Below are 19,973 nucleotides of genomic sequence, written 5' to 3'. Positions count from 1 at the left end.
TTTTTGGAAAAGAATCTCCTGGACAGAATTTCTTTGATTTAAGAATATTATTTTATTCAACAACAAAATCATTCTAGTGATTAGAATAAAATGACTGTCATAGAATTTTTATGCACAAATCAATGATGGTATTTATGGAATGCTGAATAATAATGATGATGATATTATGCTAACCACGATACACAACTAAATGGACTACTCATCATGATGGTCAATGGATCATTAAAAATTGAAATGTGAACCTAATAATATTAATAAAGATTTTTATCATAATCATCATCATAATCGATAAGCAACATTATACACGTGCGGTCATATTACTTTGATTAACATTGATTGCTTTCTTGTTTGCATAAAAGAAAAGATCAATAAAAAAATACGAGAAAAAAAATAAGAAACCAGATTTGAAAAATATATTTTAGTGATTGAAAATATATTATGTTGTTGTTGAGGATGTAAATGATGATGATCAAAAAAAAAAAAAAGAAAAAGAAAAGAAAAGAAAATGAATGAATGATCATTGTAGAATATGACAATGTTATTGAGATCATAAGATTATGACGCGTTAAAAATGATCTAGTTGACAATTGTCGACGATCATAATTCACATCATCATCATCGACCAGCGACCACAAATGAATGGAATATTCTAAAATAGGCACAAACAAATGGCCAGCCGATATAGCATTCATGCATTCTTTAATATTTCGAAAAGAATACATCTGAAAAAATGATTTTCAAACTTTTTTCATTTCAATATGCCACTACCATTTTAATAAGAATATACTGGCATCACTGTGTTAAGTGTATTAGCCTGTATCAGTGGTATTTCGAGATGAATTCGTGCAAATCATTCAGTTTTTCAAATTCCTGGGAAAAAAGTTTAGTTGCTATCCAAAATAACGTCGATTCAGTCATGATTTACTCGTGAAACGGATTCAAACGTCGAAATTTTATTATTGTTTCCTGTAAGTGAGAGAGGTGAAACAATCTCCACTGAAAACATTAATCTGAAATTATATAATAGAAAACATATCTTAAATTCCCTGTCATCATCATGTCAATGAATGTTTGATATGTATTATTCAAAAAAAAAAAATTCTTCGAAACAAATATTATATTATGTTGGAAAAAATGAAAGGAAAAAACTTTCAATTTCAGTCATCTTTATCATTACATTTGATTCTGGATAAAGTTTGTGGTGTTGTGTTTTTTTTCATTCCTTCAAACAAATATTGAATGATTGACAATCGATAAAAAGTTTTTTTTTCTAATTCTTCTCTTGCAAGATCCAAAAAAATCAAATAAAAAGTTTTTTTCATGGAAGTTATTGATGATGACCAATTATCATCTAGTTTCCGAATATGATTTGTTTGTTCCGATGTTCGAAAAATATAAAATGTTACAAATTCACTATGAATTTTTATCATGGTCATTGATGATCATAACGACCATGATTAAATATGATAAACATAATGTGGAACAACGACAAAACAGCAAACAATTCAGCGACGATTAATCATTATGAAAAATTAATCAATTTTTTACGATTTATTTATTTCTATTTTCATTGTTGTTTAATGTTGATGAAAATATTCATGTTTCAATGTTTTTTAGCTTCATTATTTTTGAAATCTAATAAATTAAAATTTCAATGTTATCCTCCTCATCAATATAATCGAAAATTTTCAATTGAAATTTTAATTGTGAATTTCATATTTTTCTGTGCCTTATCCACCATAACGATGCCTTCAATCAAATCAACATTATTTACAGATGCATTTGTTTTGACTGATTCGGATAAATCTTCATCAAAACAATCATTTAATAATGATAGATCAAATATTCATTCCACACCAACAATATTCAATGATTACAATCTTGATGATAATGATGATGATTATGATTTTGAACGAAAATTATCATCAACAGTGGTAAAAATTAAATATGGTCTATTACAAGGCTTACTTGTAAAAATGGATAAAGTGTTTGGAAATACAATCAAATCAACTAAAAATCATCATCATCATCATCCAATTCGATTACAACCTGTAAAAGCTTATCTTGGTATACCTTATGCATCACCACCAACCGGTGCCTTACGTTTTATGCCTCCGGTAACTCCTACCCATTGGCGTGGTATTCGTTTAGCAACTGAATTACAATCACTTTGTCCACAACGAATACCATATGCTGATCTTGTATTAAATCAAACAACATCAACTGAAGCATTGAAATTAATGCCATTATCACGATTCGAATGGCTTCGACGTATCATACCGCGAATGTCAAATCAAAGTGAAGATTGTCTTTATCTTAATATTTATACACCGGATTTAGGTTCAGAATGGTCTGAAATAAAAAAATCTATAGTGAAAAAAACATCCGATTCGATTGTCGTTGCCGATCAACGTCAAGTATTTAATCAAGGTAAGTAATAAAGGAAAACTATTGCCAAAAATATTTTCATGTGTTCTATCTTTTCTTCCTTGATTATTTTATCTGCTCATTTCCCATCGATATTTTATTAATCAAAAAATAATAATAATAATCAATCATCCAGAAAATATCACGAAAATAACATAGTGATACAAAAAACACCAATATTCCACACATAAATATTAGAAAAATATATTATATCAAGATATTTGTTTACAGCTTGAATATCAAAAATGATAACCGTCGTTGTTATGTTGTTTTTTTACCCGGTTCTTGTCTTCCTATCTTGTTAGTATTCGAAAAATAAATGTTTGAAAAAGTCACATTATAAACATTCACATACGAAAACAGTAGAACCTAATGATGTCAAAAAAAAAGAACAGAGAATTTTATTTCAAAATTTTCCCTGCATGCAAAATTTAGATCTATGTGAAAATTGGTCAGGAAAAAATCGAAATAACAAATATAGAAAGGATATAATGAATGAACGACAAAATCGATTTTACCATTTATCTATTTGATCTTTTCCCGAAAGGCAATGATGATTTGGATCGACAATTTTCTTATTCTTTTTTCTTTTTGTTACTCAAGATTGTTGATTAGCTATAATGTCTTCATTCGTAATTGTTCAAACAGATGAAGATTCAAATGTGTTTGACACTATCATCAACGACAGAATAACATTAAGCCTGTTAGTGAAATTGTTCAAACATTATTGAAAAAAAAACACAAGCAGATTGAAAGAAAAAAAGAAATTTAATTTTCTGATTCTTATAAATTATGATGGGTAAAATTAAAAAACAAAATAATTGTTTCAATTGCAAATTGATTTACTTGGTTTTTTTTTTTGTCCTAACGTCATAGATATGTTGTGCAAATATTAAAGTCTGTGTTCGATTTTCATTGTATATAATAATTGTGTTAAAAAATTAAATCGAAAATATCTTTTTCATCGATTCAAATTCTACTCTTTTTTACTATGGCTGATGATTATGATCTGAAGAAATCGTTATCATTATCAGGAACCTTTATTTCATATGTGTTTTCTAAAAAATGGATCAAATATTCAACAATAACATATGAATTGTTATGATAGAATTAAAAATCTATCTCATATTGATCTTTGATATTTCATATAAAAATATATTGTTGACAAATTATATAATATTTGATAAAAAGTTATGCTTTCAAAATATTAAATTCACAGCAAATAATAAATTGAAATAGATAGTTTGTCATTTATTTTTATTTGTATCAAATATTCAATTGAAACAAGAACAAAAAAAATTCCATAATCAAATCGTGATTATAAGAATTGTGAATTTTTTTTCATTTTCACTTTTTTTCATTCATTCATCCGTTCATAACTATCATTAAGAATGAAGATAAGAGCAAAAATAAAATAAAAAATCTTCAAAATTCATTTTGTAATAATTTTTTCGCACTTTCATGATTATTTTTTTCACTTAAATTTTTGTCAATAATGTTAGGTTTCTATTTTTATTGAATCTGATTCTTTTGAAATTTGCACCGATATCGAAACACCATGACTATCATTATTATAACAGTTACGAAAAATATAGGATCGCTTACAATAACAAAAAAAAAAAATAATTTAGAATCCATTTATCACCGGGAAAAATTCCTCTCTTTTTTTCACTGTAAATTTATAGTTTCATAAGTATTTTTTTTCTTTTGAATTCGATTTTTTCCGATCATTCGAGTCAATAAAAAAACAAACTAAGCTTGAAAGAAAAACAAAATTTAATTTAATTTAAAACTTATAATTTTCTATTTTTATCTTTTTTTTTCTCTCCCTCTCTAACTTTCTCTGTAGTTAATGACAATGGTGAAAACAACGACAGCGACAACTATCATCATTATTATCATTATCAACAACAACAACAACAACGTCAAAAATATAAAAAGAAAATTGAAAATGAAGCCGATTCTTCATTATCATTCGGTAACAACAATAACAACAACAATGATGATGATGAAAATAATAAAAATAATGATGACGAAGATGATGATGATGATGATTTAGCTGTCGGAACAATTTCCAATGAAGATGGTGATGATGATAATGATGATGATGATGAATTCAATGATGGTAATAATAATAATCAAGACGATGAAAATGATGGAGTTAAAATAACTGATGAAAATTCGGAATCAACTAGGCTTGATGATGAAAATGATTACATACAATTGATCAAACAAGAATTTATACATCATCATGATAATAATGATCATATGATACGAAAAAGACGTCGTCAAACATTATCATCATCTTCTTCTTCAATGTCTCAAAGAAAATTCCCTGTGATTGTATTTCTTACCGGTGAATCTTATGAATGGAATCCTGGATCATTATATGATGGAACAATATTGGCTAGTTATGGACAAACAGTTGTTGTAACATTGAATTATCGTCTTGGAATTTTAGGTATAATAATTTATTTTATTTTCAATATTTCGTTTTAAATAAAAAAAAAAAAAGTCATAAAAGTCAAGAGAAAATAATCTATTGGTGGTTGACAAATAAATAACGAGCCGTACAGAAATATATAATAATTTAGCCGTTTAATTTTATTTAAAATAAAAAAGAAGAAAAATGGCAAGCATTGAGAAAAATGTTCATATTTTTTAAAATATGTTTTTGGTTGTCTCAGTTTATCATAAAGAGAAAATATTTTCCCATTAGTTTATGATGAATTTTCTCACATATAAAATTATTTATTGTTTGTTTTTTTGTGAAAAGGAAATTCTGGTTTGCAACTATCCAATGTACATTTAAAAATGATTATCAATGAAAAAAACAACACGAATAATGACAAAAAACTTGCCACAAAGAAAAAAATTTACTCTTTTTTTGTTATCAGTGAAACTATTTTTTAAATGGTTAAAGCCATATGTCAAATGTCATGAACACAACACACACACACACGCAAACAATGACAATGTAACTGATTCTGGAACAACTATGATCACTACTTTTTTTCCTATCAGAATCGATTTTAGTCGGAAACAATTTAACCGAAAACCACCCACATCATTGATTTCAATGAAAAAAGATAAAATAAAATAAAAACCACACATAGAAAATGACACTGAATTTTACCCATAGGAATCTTTGTCACAATGATAAAGTATGACGGCAAAAAAGCTCGTGTGGAAAAAAAAACAATACGCAAACAACACTTGAATCAAGGACTAGAATAAAAAATAAATATTAAAAGAAAAATAACATTATGTCCACCAATGAAATAAAAACTGTATGACACAATTGATCTGTGGTCCCAAAGCTATATCTAATGTGTTTGTGTGTTTGTCACTAAGCAAAATATTTTTAGGATATTTGAGTGCGAATGTCCAATCATTTCTATTGTCATTTGCTAATAGCGACTGAAAAAATGCCGATTCCGTAATAATTTATTGCAAGTTATTTTATGAAAAAACCGATGATTTTAGTTCTTGTTCTATCACTGTTCGTTTTATTATTGAATTAAATTTTTTTCTTTTTCTTGTTTGTTGTTCTGAATGATCGTCCATTAAATCTGTCTTTTTTATTTGTTTGTTTGTCGTGGTTTGCTCTTTTTAAGGATTTTTGCCAGCAAACATCGATGGTACTATGCGTGGAAATTATGGCCTAATGGATCAAGTAGCAGCATTACATTGGATACAAGAAAATATTGAACAATTTGGCGGTGCATCCGATAATATAACTCTTGTTGGTCATGGTTATGGTGCTGCATGTGCTCATCTATTAATGCTATCACCAATGGCTAAAGGTTTATTTAATCGTGTTATTCTTATGAGTGGCTCAGCGTTATCACCATGGGCTATTGCTCGTGATGCCAATGTATATGCCGAACAAGTTGGAAGACAATTAAATTGCCCAATCAAGGTATATCTATTTCTGTAATTAATTTGAAAGATAAAGTTGATTTTAAATCATTAACATTAACATTTTCTAGAAAACTTCATTGATCATTGATTGTCTCCGAACACGAACAATCGATCAATTACAGTTGGTTGATTATCAAGTGCCTGATCATTTAGCTGGATTCGGTCCAATTATTGATGGTATTGTTGTACCACAAGAACCAAGAATTCTTATGCATCAAATGCGACAGTCATTATGGTTACGACAACAATATCAACAACAACAACAGAATCATTCAGAGCCAGAAATTTCATCATCAGCATGGTCAACCTTATCTGCACATTTGCATCAAATTCATTCGAATAATGGTGCTCGAACATCATTATCTAATTCTAGGAATCATCATATCATAAACATTCCAAGTAAAATGTCTGCATCATCATCATTTCCAATCACAACAAAATTCCAGTCGCCACAGCAACAACAACAATCTCCAACATTACCTTGGTTTTATTGGACGACAACAATACCAGATTTAATGGTTGGTGTAACAAGAGTAGAATCACCAATAACCATATTCAGTTCACATGAAGAACGCAATGGAATTTCATTACCACGTCGTGATCGATTATTACGAACATTAGTACGTAACCTCTATGATTATCATCAGCAGGTATGTTTGTCCGTATGTGTGTGTGCGGTTAACTTTAGTTACAAAAAAAAAGAATTAAGAAGTTTTCATTGCATCAAACATTTTATTTTTTTCAGGCTATTTTCTATACATTGATTAATGAATACACAGATTGGACAAAACCATCTATTGAACATCCATTGAATTTAATGGATTCATTAATGGAATTATATGCTGATGCATTGGTAGTTGCACCATTGATTGAATCATTGGATCATCATTATGCTCAATCATCAGCAACAACAAAAAGTTCAACAAACAATCCAACAGTGACACCCAGTAGTTCATCATTTACTACAACAACGAATACACCTAATACCTTTTTCTATGTGTTTCAATATCAGAATGAACATTTTTCCAGACAAAGTTATCATGAACGTCTTGGTGCAGCCTATGGTGATGATCTTGCCTTTATATTTGGTGTACCATTCATACTACATAATCAAGGTGACAATTACTTTTTCCAAAATCATAATCAACATCGCTATTATCATCAAAATTCGGCAAAAAGTAAAAGTAAAACTTGTTATCCTACATTGGATATTTCATCTAATTGGTATCCATCACCATCAAGTGTACCATCATCAAATAAAACATCTATGGATGAATTAGAATTATGTCAGCGATTCATATCCACTTGGGTGAATTTTGCTATACGCGGGTAAGTGTAAATTTTCACATTCATTACATAGAAAAAATCATTGTTATGATTAATTATATCATTAAAAATGTGATGAAAACTTTTCCAAGCGCAAAAACAATTCTCAACCAAACAATAAACAAATGTCAGCACATCAAACAGCAGAAAAAATGAATGACTGAAAAATTATTATTATTTGAATGTCTACATTAGCTTTTTATACATTCACAATTGTTAGCTATAGCCATATTGGTTTCTGTATTTTCGATGAGTTATATATCTATTTATTCGACCATTACATGGATGAAAGCCATAAACATTTTATTCCCTTATCTATTTAAAAAAAATAGAAAATTCTGGACAACCACACACATTTTTTTCAGGACTGGATTCGTTTGTGAAGCAAAAATGAAAAAATTTAAAAAAAACGAAACAAAATAAAAAATAAAAAATTTATATTTCCAGAATATCGTAAATGTTTGCTGATGTCTGGATTGAAGCCAAAAAATGTTTTTTTCCTTGCAAAAAATACTTTACAGAATGCTTTCATAATGCTATTTTTTGCTTAGATTTGCTTTAGAAGAAGTAAAAAAAAGCACAGACGCACACAGATCCCCTGTAATGTTGGCTTTTTTGTCTTGCATTTTTGAATGTTAGATTTGATTCGTGTGTTTGGGTGTATGTAAAATTTCGAAATTAATTAAAAATTTATCGAAAAAAATGGAAGAAAAATGACTGATAATTATTAATTAATTCCATTTCAAATTATAGGAATCCAAATGATGATGATGGAAATATTTCAAAAATTCGATCATTGCCAAAACATTCACGTCATCATTCTCATCATTATCAACAACAAAAAAATTCATTGTCTTTATCATCATCATCAAAGGAAAAAACAATTCCAAAAACACATGATCAATGGATTGCATTCTATGGTTATCAAACCGTACATACATCATGGTCATGGCAATCGAATACAAAATTATCCAACAACAATCAACAACAACAACAACAATGGCCACAATATGATACGACAAAAAAAAGATATTTACAATTTGGTAAGCATAAATTTTTTTTCAACACATTTTTATCATAGACTGAATTACAGAATAATCTTTCATGGACCATTAGATTACAACCAATCTGAAAATGAAATAATTTCTAGAATATTTTTTTTTTGGAAACACACAAATATATTTGATTGAGATGAAAAAAACCAGAATAAAAAACTACCAAAAATAAAAGGCCAAAACATTCAAATCAATACAATATATATGAATGAATGAATGTTTTTGAAAAGATAATAGCACCGGAAAAAAAATTTCTTAATATGATTGACACATGCTTCTTTGTTTTGTCTTCACTCGACGTAAAAGCCGGCTATCATTATCATCATTGAAATTTTTTTTTCGCATACACAGAATAAGTTTAAATTGAATTGAATAGAAATTTTTGTTTTCAAATTTATTTTAGTTTATTTTTTATTGAAAAGAATTTGTTTACAAAAACTTTTTTTCTCAAATTTCTGAAAATTAGGCCAAAGAGAGGCCTCTTTTATCAATTCAACAGATATTCGAATATATAATCGAATCAAGTTGTCAATAAATTTTGATAAGAAAATATAATTTGTTTTTTTTCTGGACAATCAAAATCGATCAAAAAAAAATTGAATTACAATTTGTCATTCCATTTAATAATTTTTGTTGTTGTTGTTGAAATATTAAATCTTAAAATAGATATCAAATCTTTTCAATTGATAAGAATGATTCAATCAATCAACAAAATTGAAACAATTTTTTATAATAAATCAATTTCGAACAAAAAACTCTATTTCAATTTTTCAAATGGTAGAAAATATTTTTAGATCAGGTGTTGGTATTGTTCGGCTTTAACATGTATAGATAAGATGTGGGAGCAAAATTTGTTCAGCTTTTTCATTTCTTCTTAATGCATTGCTGTTTTATTAAAACGAAAAACCGGAACATGTACATCTGATATTTCAACGGAACAAACAAACTGAAAAAAAATGAAATCAGCAAACCAAATTGTCGATCTAAGGCAAATTTTTTTATTTTATTTCATTGAAGTAACAACAATTTTTTTATTGTACAATTTCTACCGATATTACATTTTTTTTCGGATTGAACGCTACACACGAACACATAGCTAGGAAAAATGTATGTGTGTGTGTGTGATTTAGTTTCTGTGAAAAAAACAAAGAAGAAAAAACATTGATGCTGTGCGAAATGAGCAAAAAAAAGTTTACATTTCTTCATTTCTTTTTTGTCGTTCCTTCTCCATTACAAAAATATCGGATTTTGAATGCATGAATTTCCTGCATAGGAGAGAGAGTTAGAAGAAAAGAAAAGCCGAAAAAAAGTAATGACATAGAATTTAAACGCTAAAAAGGAGAGTGAAAGAAAAAAGAAAGAAATTGCCTATGAGCTGAATGATTTTCAGCTTCGATTCTTGTCATTCATTTATCCATAAATGTATCCCTGCAATGAGAAAAAATGAAGAGAATAATTCAATCGAAGAAAATGGTCGTGAAGCAGATTTACAGAATATTTTGATCAAAACACAACGACAAACAAAGACAACGATGACAACAAACAAAAAAGTTGAAAAATGTTATATTCTGGATCGAAATAGTAAATTGTTTTCACATTTTTTTGTTGAATTTTTTTTATTTTTCTTTTGTTGAATGGATAAATTTCTGTGACAATCAAATTGTTGCGAATAAAAGTGAAAGATAACAAGAAAGAATATGTGAATATTTTTATTATAACTTGACTATGGCTTAATTTTGCGAATGAAAAAAAACTTGTTTTGACTTGTTTTTCATGATATATAACAGTTCCCAGTTTCTTTATTGAAAAAAAATTTGGTCTGTTTTTTTTTGTTGTTGAACAAAAAAAATAAGAATTTCATAATCATCAATGTTGAACTGGGAAAAATGATTAAACTCACTGCTACTGTCATTGTATTGTATTTATTTCTCATTTTTTTCAGAAAAAAATATTTGAATCATTTTTGGACCGTGTAACGCTATATATTCAAATAATATTGACTTTAGAAAGGAAATATAAGTTTTGAAAAACCGATACGAGAAAAAAAAACAAAAGTTTTATACATTCTGATATGATCATAAAAGATGATTATTGGTTAAATTCAATCAATCGTGTTTTTTGTTTTGTTATGTTTGTTCAAAATGTCGATCGAATCAATTTCGAAAAATATAGTTAGAAATGAGAATGAAAAATTCAAGCCAATTCTTTTAACCCAATCGTTTCTACACACATCCTCCTTGAAGGAAAAATTGTTTCAAGTGTTCGTGTGTGGATTTATCGAAAACAAGAACAAAACAGAGTGTAAAATTCTTAAATGAAAGTCGACAAAAAACAATGAAGACGATAAAATAATCGAACAATAGATAAATAGTAGAATAAAAAAAAGAGAACGAAACAAGAACATTTTTTTCAAATACCGACAACTATCAAAGTATATACAATTTTATGTTGCTTCATTAGTTGTATGTTTGATTTCAAGAATCATTCGCATTGATCCTAATGTTACATCATTTAGAGTTAACATTCAGCTCTATTTAGATTTGAGATTCGATTTGGGTTTTATTTCTTGAAAAAAATTGCAAATCAAAAGAAAAAAAAAATACGAATAAAAAAAACTTTTCATCATTTGTCGAACAACACAATAGAATGAATATATGATCAGACCAGAAAAAACAAAAATGAAGAAGAAAAAAGAAACCGAAGAAAAAAAAGAAAAAAAATCGAAGCTATAAATGTTGAATTGTAAGACATTTTGAAAATGAAATCAACAATTTTTTTCCCGATCGTTCTCACTTCAATTCACACCACTACTAATAATGTTATTCGGGTTTTCTGCCGAATTTTGTAGAATAACATAGAATCAAAAAAAAGAAAAAAGAAAAAATAGAATGAATGAATGAAAATTAACAACAACAACAAAAATGATGATGATTGTGATAATGATATCACACACACAAACACTTACATATCCATTCAGACTATAGGCAAACTTTTCTATTTATCGTTATGTTTCGATCACAATTGAATGGTTGAAAAAAGATTGCCAAAAGCTGTATGAATCTTGAGGAATGGAATAGAATAAGAAAGAAAAATTAATGAATGAAAATCAAACCAAACACACGCACACACCTCTTTTTCTAATATTTATTAAACATCTCGTTACGATTAGTTTTCTTAACGATATTTTATTTCACTTTTTTTTGTTGCTCCATAAGAAACGATTTTTCATGATAATGATCATGATATTGAAATGGAAACGATATAGAAAATTGATAATGAAAAATTTGAATATGAAACCTATTTCTTTTTTTTCGGAATAAAAATCTCATCAGACAATATTCATCTGTTTTGATGTGTATTGTTTGCAAAGACTGATTTTAATTTTCATTTATATGTATGATGATTAGAAGAGAGAAAATTAAATTGAAATTCCATTTTCACAACATTTATTTTTTTCAATTTGAATTTATTTTTTTCAATTTCATTTGAATAAATAAATAAACTGAAAATCCGACTGTATTTTCATGTATACTAAAATCAAGATAATTTTGACAGCCTAAATCTATAAACATTGATATGAAATCATCAATAGGGTTTTTTCTATGATGATGTTTATAGATTGAAAAACTTTTGTATCAAACATTCTTTTCAAATGAAAAGAAATATCTTCATGACCATGATATAAAAAAAGCTAAAGTGATGTCCACTTGTGTGTATTATGTTCATGAAATGAATATATTTATTATAAATACCGAAAATTCACGAATATATTCATCATAGATAGATAGATAGATCCAAATATTATTGTCGATTTATACAAAACAGAATGAATTGAATTCCTTTTTTTTTCTCTTTATCGTTCTTCAATATTTATAGTTTGAGATACATTGTGTAGAAATAAATAAATAAATATAAATAAAAAGCTAGAAAGAGAGAGAGAGAGAATATAAAACTATTATATTTTGTTTGAGATGTATTATCAAGAAAAGAATGAAAAAAAATATTTGTACAAATATTTGTTTTTCAGTATCTACATCTGCATTTAAACACACACTAACACAGAAATACATAGATCAAATTGGAATTCTAATGAATAAATGAATGAATAATACTTTAGCATTCTAGTTTTATATTTTCATTATTATTAAGTGACACATATTGAATACACACCCATCTAAAATTGAACATAAACAATGTAATCGGTTCATATGAATAAAATATTCAGTAAAAATTATTTCGCTTATTATTAACAAAGTTTTTACCAAAAAAAATCTAGTCTTGATAATAAAATTCTATTATATAAATTTTTTTCTTTTTTTTATACGAAACACTTACGTATATAAATACCTATATTTTAGGACAATCATCAATTGAATCGCGTGATCATTATCATAGCCATCGATTGTCAATTTGGTTATCGTTAATACCACGTCTACATGTACCAATCGAGCTTAAAGATTCATCAATAATGCCTTTTTATGGATCAATCGATTCAATGATGGAAAAATCGATGGATAATGTTATAAATATTGATAAAAATAATGTTGATGATGATCTATCCGATGATTTTCAACTTGATCAAGATCAATATTTTTATCTAAAACATCATTTATTGCCTGATCATGAAAATATGGATACATATGATGGTAATGTTAAAAAACTATCAATAAAAATACCCGAATCACAACAATGGCAACAAAAACATTTACGACGAAATATGACTAGTTTGTATGAACAACAACAACAGACGTTATATGGACGTATTTATGATACAATGAATAATGTGATTATTAATGATGGTTTATCATCATCATTATCGTCATCATCAACAGGAATTCGACCACAAATGTCAACATCTCAACAACAATATGCTCGCCGTCAAATTGAATCAAATAAAAATAAAATTCTTATACCAGAATTAGTGATACATTCCAGTTCAAAACAAAATGATAATAATAAAAATGATGATAATAATTTAGCAACCAATTCATTAGGAGGAAATTCCGTCGATTCCAAAAATAATTCACATTCGGTAAGTTTTTTTTTGTGATTCGTTAGAAAGAAAATTTCGAAAAAATACTGTTCAAGAATAAAAATCTCATTCAATCAAATCTGTCATTTTTTAATTCTGTCATCGAATTCAATTCTGATAATCAATATATGATTTATTAGCAACATCGGTATAATGATGATATAAGTGATGAAATAAACTTTTTTCGTATCCATTTGTCGTCATTGATTATAATTTTATTTACAAAAGAATATTACGAAAACAAATCTAAATTGGTAATAGCAAACGAACTAACTATTCAGAAACGGAAAAGTCTAAAACATAACAAAACAAAAATGATTCATGTAAGCGAAATCGTGTGAAATGTTCAACTGATGAACAACATTGTTATCATTAAAGTGAATAAAATGAATTGAATGACGATGTTGGTAAGAATGAGGCAAAAAGTAAAAACAGCAAAAACAACTTAAGAATTAGCATTATTAAATAGTAATAAGAACATTAGTGATTTTTGTTGTTGTAAAAATGGGGAAGATGATGTAGGGTGAAATTTCATTTTATTCATTCGTGATTAGTGAATGCGAAAAAAGTTTAGGCCGGAGAAAAACAAAAAACGAAAAAAAGGGATCCAACCTAATTAAAGGAGACATTCGGAATGAAAAAAAAAGAAAGACTAAAAGAATCATGTTTTATGAAGAAAAACAAAATTCAACAGAAAAAAAGGTATAAGCAAGCATTTATACCAGAAATTTTTCTGAGAAGAACAAAAGACAGAAAAAACAAGCAAAAAATAGTATTGACGATTGAAAATTCTTTATTTTATTTTTAACTTCCTTCTCATTGTCGTTGTTGTTGTTCATCTGTCTTGTTTTTTCCCCATCGTATATTTGTTTCTATGTTTGTTTGCTGATGTATGAAATGCTGAAATAGAATACAAAAAACAACAACAAAATACAAAAAAAAACTAAACAAATATACAAAATGATCAACAAACAAGTGAAAATCTATATTATGTTCTGAATATATTGTATGTATGATGAAAAAGTTTAAAAATGTTCAAATAAACAAAAAAAAAGATACGTGATATTGGAAAAAACAGAATATAAATACGATCCACACATGTCTCATCTTCATTAACATTCACCGTTATTCTGAAATGTGAATCAAGTTGATCATTTTCATTGCCGAAAATAACCAAAAACAATCGGGGAAAAAACAAATAGTCAAACAAATTGAAACGATGAACCGATAGTTTGAAAAAAGTAAATTCTTTAAATTTTATAGTATAACAATCTTTGAAATCATATAAGGTGATAGAAATATTTGAAAAGTTTTTCATTGTTTACAACACATCGATTAAAAATGTTTTTTTAAAAGGCCAACATTCGGCTAAAAGGATGAATGAAATAATCATTTTTCTACAACTATTCTGCTGACAAATATTCCATTATCATTATTATATGCAAAAATGTTTGCATCATATGAGTTTGAAACTATACAAGCGTGTCGATGCTGTTATTGTTCCTGGAATTGATCATCATTGTCATTATCATTATCATCATGGAGAGTAGTTTTTTTTGTTGTTGTTTTGTCATATATGATGCATTTAGTGATCAACTTTCTCATCATTTATTCCATTATATACATTCAAAGATGAACAAACATCTTAAAACATTCGGCTAAAAAAATAAATAAATTAGTGAAAAAAAGTTGAGAAGATCATTCAATAAAGAATGTATAATCTGAAAAAAAACATAAGGCATATACATTTACTCTTTGTAAAATAGCTATTAACTAAATTAAAATTATAATAAATTCACTGCGGCATATGGTGTACATTAGAATAAACAAAACAATAAAAATGTTAAACGTGAAAATTTTTCTTCATCAAAAAAGAATGTTTAACAAATGAATGCATATATCATTATTATCATTAATGATTCGACGTGAGAAGAACAAAAAAGCTCATTATACATTGAAATATGTTTATTATTTTTTGTTGAGAAAATTATTTTGAAATTTTAATAATCAAATGAAATAATAATGATTGAAACTAAAATAATGAATCGATTTTTTTGGATCGATTTTAAAATGTTCATCCATAGGCAAATTAAATAAATTTAGATAATTTTTCGAAACAAAATGAATTTGTTTCCTTAGTTTTTGACATTTCTGTCGATAGTTTCTGCAACTGAATGCGAATTCTCGTTATTCAATATTTTAATCGAGAATAGTTTGTCGGTGATCGCTGTCATCATAGTTTGTCGTATATTTTTTTCAACAATTTGTTATTATATTTGTTCACATTTTTCAATAGAACATTTTATCGTTATTGTTTCTAACTATCAGAAAAAAAATTGAAACGATTGTCCGGTTGTTGTCGATAAAACTGACATTCACAGAATAGTTTTTTCTCTATATATTTTCATTTTCTAACATCATTTCTTGTATCGACCATCATAATCAATATCATCATAATATTAATAGAATTGTTTGGAATGATGGAAAAAAGTTCATGAGAAAAAAAAAGAATTTCGATTTATTTCTCAGCTATGATGTACATTTTATGGATGAAATTAATCAATAATTAATAATCGGATTTTTCTGTTTATTTTTATTTTTATTTTTTATTTTCAATTTATTATATGATATTCCAAACATACAAATCGTTATCATTTCGATTACATATTTTGGTCATTATTTCCCAATGGATCATCATTATGAACATAATGATAATATGATAATATATCACAAGGAATCAAAATCAGCTGTATCGGCACATCAAATTCCATCATCATCATCATTTGTAACTGAAACATATAGCACCTTGGTTTATATTTCATTCATAATCGGTGGTCTACTATTTTTACTCAATTTGATCATCGTTATTGGTGTATATTTTCAAATGAAAAATGGCCGTCAACAACGACGACAACGACGACGACTTGAACAAGAACAAAAATATTGTACAACATCATTAGATGAACAAATTAATAATACTAATCAACAACAGCTCGAACAAACATCACAAAAACATTTAGATTCTAGTGGTAAAAATAATGGAAATGGTGATGATGATGAAGAATTTTTGGAAATGGCAACCACCACCACGACCATAACTACAAATGATCAATTTAATCGTACACCAAATAAATACATTAACCGAAATCAACAACATCAACAACAAACGGAACATAGTCATCATCATCATCATAATCAAAAATTATTGAATCGTCATCATAGAAATTTCGACAATAGTAATGTTGAATCAGCCATAATGAACCAAAATGATATGAACATTGGATATAAAATAGAAAAATCAACATTACAACGATCAACATTATCAAAAATTGATCATCATAGAATATCTGGCTATAAAGATAAGGTAGAAAAAAAACAATAAAATTGGTTACAACTCGAAAACAGCTATACAAAATGAATCAATGAATCAGAACAAAGTGGAAAAAAATGAATAGACAAAAAACAATCATATTTCTATGAGGGTCAATATTATGATTAGGGATTTCATTTTTTATTGACAGAAGCAGCCATAAAAAATGTAATTGAAAAACAAAAAGCAATATGATTGAATTCAGAGCAGAAAACAAAACAAAATTATTATTATGTTATTTTAATAAATGAATGAATGGATATGGAAAAATATCCCAGTTGGCAAAAAAAGAAAAATAAATAAACAAATAAAAATGTAAATAACAGAGCGAAAAAAATAATAATTAAAAGTTCTCAAATAGAGAAATGGTTTTTGTTTTTATTATAATTTAGAAATCCTCATAAACTATTACAACAACATACATCCATACATATTTCATTTAGCTGATAATATTCGGACAGATTGTTTTATTCAAGTGGATATGAGAGGAAAAATATTGTTGAATAAGTTTTGCATAAGCAAAGTTTTCCTATTTCTGTTTAACCAAATAATCAAAAATTGCTTTTTTGAAAGGATTATGAGTAGCCAGGAAAAAATTCTTCATTTTTTTCTATGATTATTGTTAATTTATACATGTTCTTTATGAATATTTTTATGCAAACAAAAAAAAAGATTTTTAATCCATATTATTCATTCATTCTTTTTACAGTTATCAATGTTGGAAACAAATAAAATCCGAAACTATCAACAACATCACAATCATCAAAATAATTATGATGACGCTATTAATAATAATATAGAAATGTTACATTTAGTTGGAAATTCTGCGAATAATGTTGACAGTGATTCTATTTTACAGCAATCATATAAAAATCTTAAAATGAACAAAGTGAATGTTGATAATACTAAATTTCAAACATTACCTTTAAAATATGGTAAACAACAACAACAACAACAAGAAATGACGACTGAATTTTATACCGATTCTGAACCAATTATAACAGCCACATCAACAATTTCTGAACAATCTACACCATTAAAATCAATATTAAAAAATTCCTCACAACAACATCATCAACATTTAGAACAACCGGATACAACAACTTATTTAGTTGCAACCGATTCATATCAGATGTTAGATCCATCAACTAGTAATACTGATTCATTAATATTTTCATCAACAGATTCACAATTATTACAAGATGGACATACATATTTGAATGGAAATGATTTTGTTAACTGCTTTCTTACAGCTACAGCAACAACAATGGAAACTGGTAATGATAATAATAATGAATATAATCATCATCATCATCGTCATAATCATCCACAAATAGCAAACATCAATGATAATGCGATTAATGTACAACATCACCAAGATTTAAGCCAACTACCATATATTACATTAACCGAAATGTATCAACAACAACATCATCATCAACAACAACAACAACAATCAAGCAATAACCAGGATACGGATAGATCATAGATACATACATTGAGAAACCCAGCAAAAATTTTTTCGATTAAAATTAAATCTTGTTATCATTAACATGATGAAGCAAAAAATAAAAAATAAAAAATAGATAACAGCAGGACATTTGTAACCAATGTTGACAAAATATGTTTAAATAGAAAAATAAAAATACATTATATAATCGAAGTGAAAAAAAGGAAAAACAAACAAAAATTCTATGAATTATTCTATCAACTAATTCTGAAAATATAAACAAGCAGGAATATTATCCATGTTTTTGTTGTCTACAGTTATTTTTTTTATAATCCGTGAATGATTCCAAAACCATGCATTCAACATACACACATAATATCAACGATAAAATACAACAATAACAAGTTACAGTATCCAACACATGGGACAATGGGAATTTTTTTTCTCCACTATGTAATACAAACATGAATTTCGAATAGCCAAGAGCTAAAATGAAAATAAAATAAAAAAATAATTTATTCATAATAGTGTTCATGATTCTATGTTGTAAAATTATAATTCAATAAAGCCCCACAGAATAATGTTGGATATTTATGTTTGTTTTTTTTTCAAAGACCAAGCCACCTACGAATTTTCATTAACACTTACATTACACTATAACACATTGGAAGTAAAGCAAGAAAGGACAAAAATGACAATCTAAGAATAAACAATAATAAGAAAAAAATTTTCTTTTAAATATTTATAATCTATAAAGAAAAATCATTTTTTCAGATTTGCATCCCATATATATGAACCAAAAAAAACATAATGAATTCCTAAATATGCTGTATAAATTATCATATAATCTAATGTAATAAATTGTTGAATTCTTAAACAACAACAAGAAGAAGAATATTGTAAAGCCCTCAAACAAAAAAGAAGAAATCGATAATCATATGGATCCAATTTTTATATATGTAAATTATTATGAATAAAATGATGAAATATTTGTCAAGAATATGATAATCATAATGAAATCTTACTTTTTTTCTAATAAGGAAAAATAAATAAATGGAAAATAAATTGAAATTATTGGAATGAAACAAAAAAAAACTTTTCCATTCGTCATCATTATCATAAACATTTGAAAAATTGAGGAAAAGAAAAAAATATATCCGAAAACAACTTTACTTTTTAATTTCGAAATATAACTATGGAATTCTATTTATAGGCAATTCAGAGATCAAAAAAAAAAATTTAGTTCGATGCAAATTTGATAATGAAAAATTTATCACAAAAAAAAAAATTAAACTCAAAAGATTTAGATTGCAAAAACATTCGTCATTTTTCTCCTGAACAAGTATAGATTATTATCATTTTTAGATTCCATAGTATATAGAGAAAAAA

The 19,973-nt window shown here is 26.8% G+C and overlaps 1 protein-coding gene across 1 annotated transcript; it reads left to right on the top strand.

Annotated features, from left to right (window-relative positions):
* Nucleotides 1-894: 894 nt before the first annotated feature.
* On the top strand, nucleotides 895-18,691 carry LOC113799458 (uncharacterized). The gene is made up of 9 exons (XM_027350085.2): nucleotides 895-2,430; nucleotides 4,277-4,888; nucleotides 6,045-6,349; nucleotides 6,420-7,001; nucleotides 7,097-7,680; nucleotides 8,431-8,720; nucleotides 13,091-13,764; nucleotides 16,499-17,128; nucleotides 17,844-18,691. Exons 1-9 carry the CDS (start codon nucleotides 1,464-1,466, stop codon nucleotides 18,621-18,623), a joined length of 5,424 nt encoding a protein of 1,807 aa, XP_027205886.2. The 5' UTR covers nucleotides 895-1,463; the 3' UTR covers nucleotides 18,624-18,691.
* The last annotated feature ends 1,282 nt before the right edge of the window (nucleotides 18,692-19,973 follow it).

Source organism: Dermatophagoides pteronyssinus, unplaced genomic scaffold (genome assembly GCF_027571235.1).
Source record: "Dermatophagoides pteronyssinus isolate colony J.1.1.1.1 unplaced genomic scaffold, Derpt_VIB-CSIC_2022.12 sq0002, whole genome shotgun sequence".
Taxonomy (NCBI): Eukaryota; Metazoa; Arthropoda; class Arachnida; order Sarcoptiformes; family Pyroglyphidae; genus Dermatophagoides; species Dermatophagoides pteronyssinus.
Note: the sequence above shows the minus strand (reverse complement) of the source record. Positions and strands in the feature narration are given on the sequence as shown.

Excerpts from the sequence above, each read along its gene's own strand:
- LOC113799458 (XM_027350085.2), top strand. The coding sequence starts at position 1,464 with ATGATAAACATAATGTGGAACAACGACAAAACAGCAAACAATTCAGCG. Across the intron at positions 4,889-6,044 it reads TTATCGTCTTGGAATTTTAG|GATTTTTGCCAGCAAACATC; the intron begins GTATAATAATTT and ends GCTCTTTTTAAG. Across the intron at positions 8,721-13,090 it reads AAAAAGATATTTACAATTTG|GACAATCATCAATTGAATCG; the intron begins GTAAGCATAAAT and ends CCTATATTTTAG.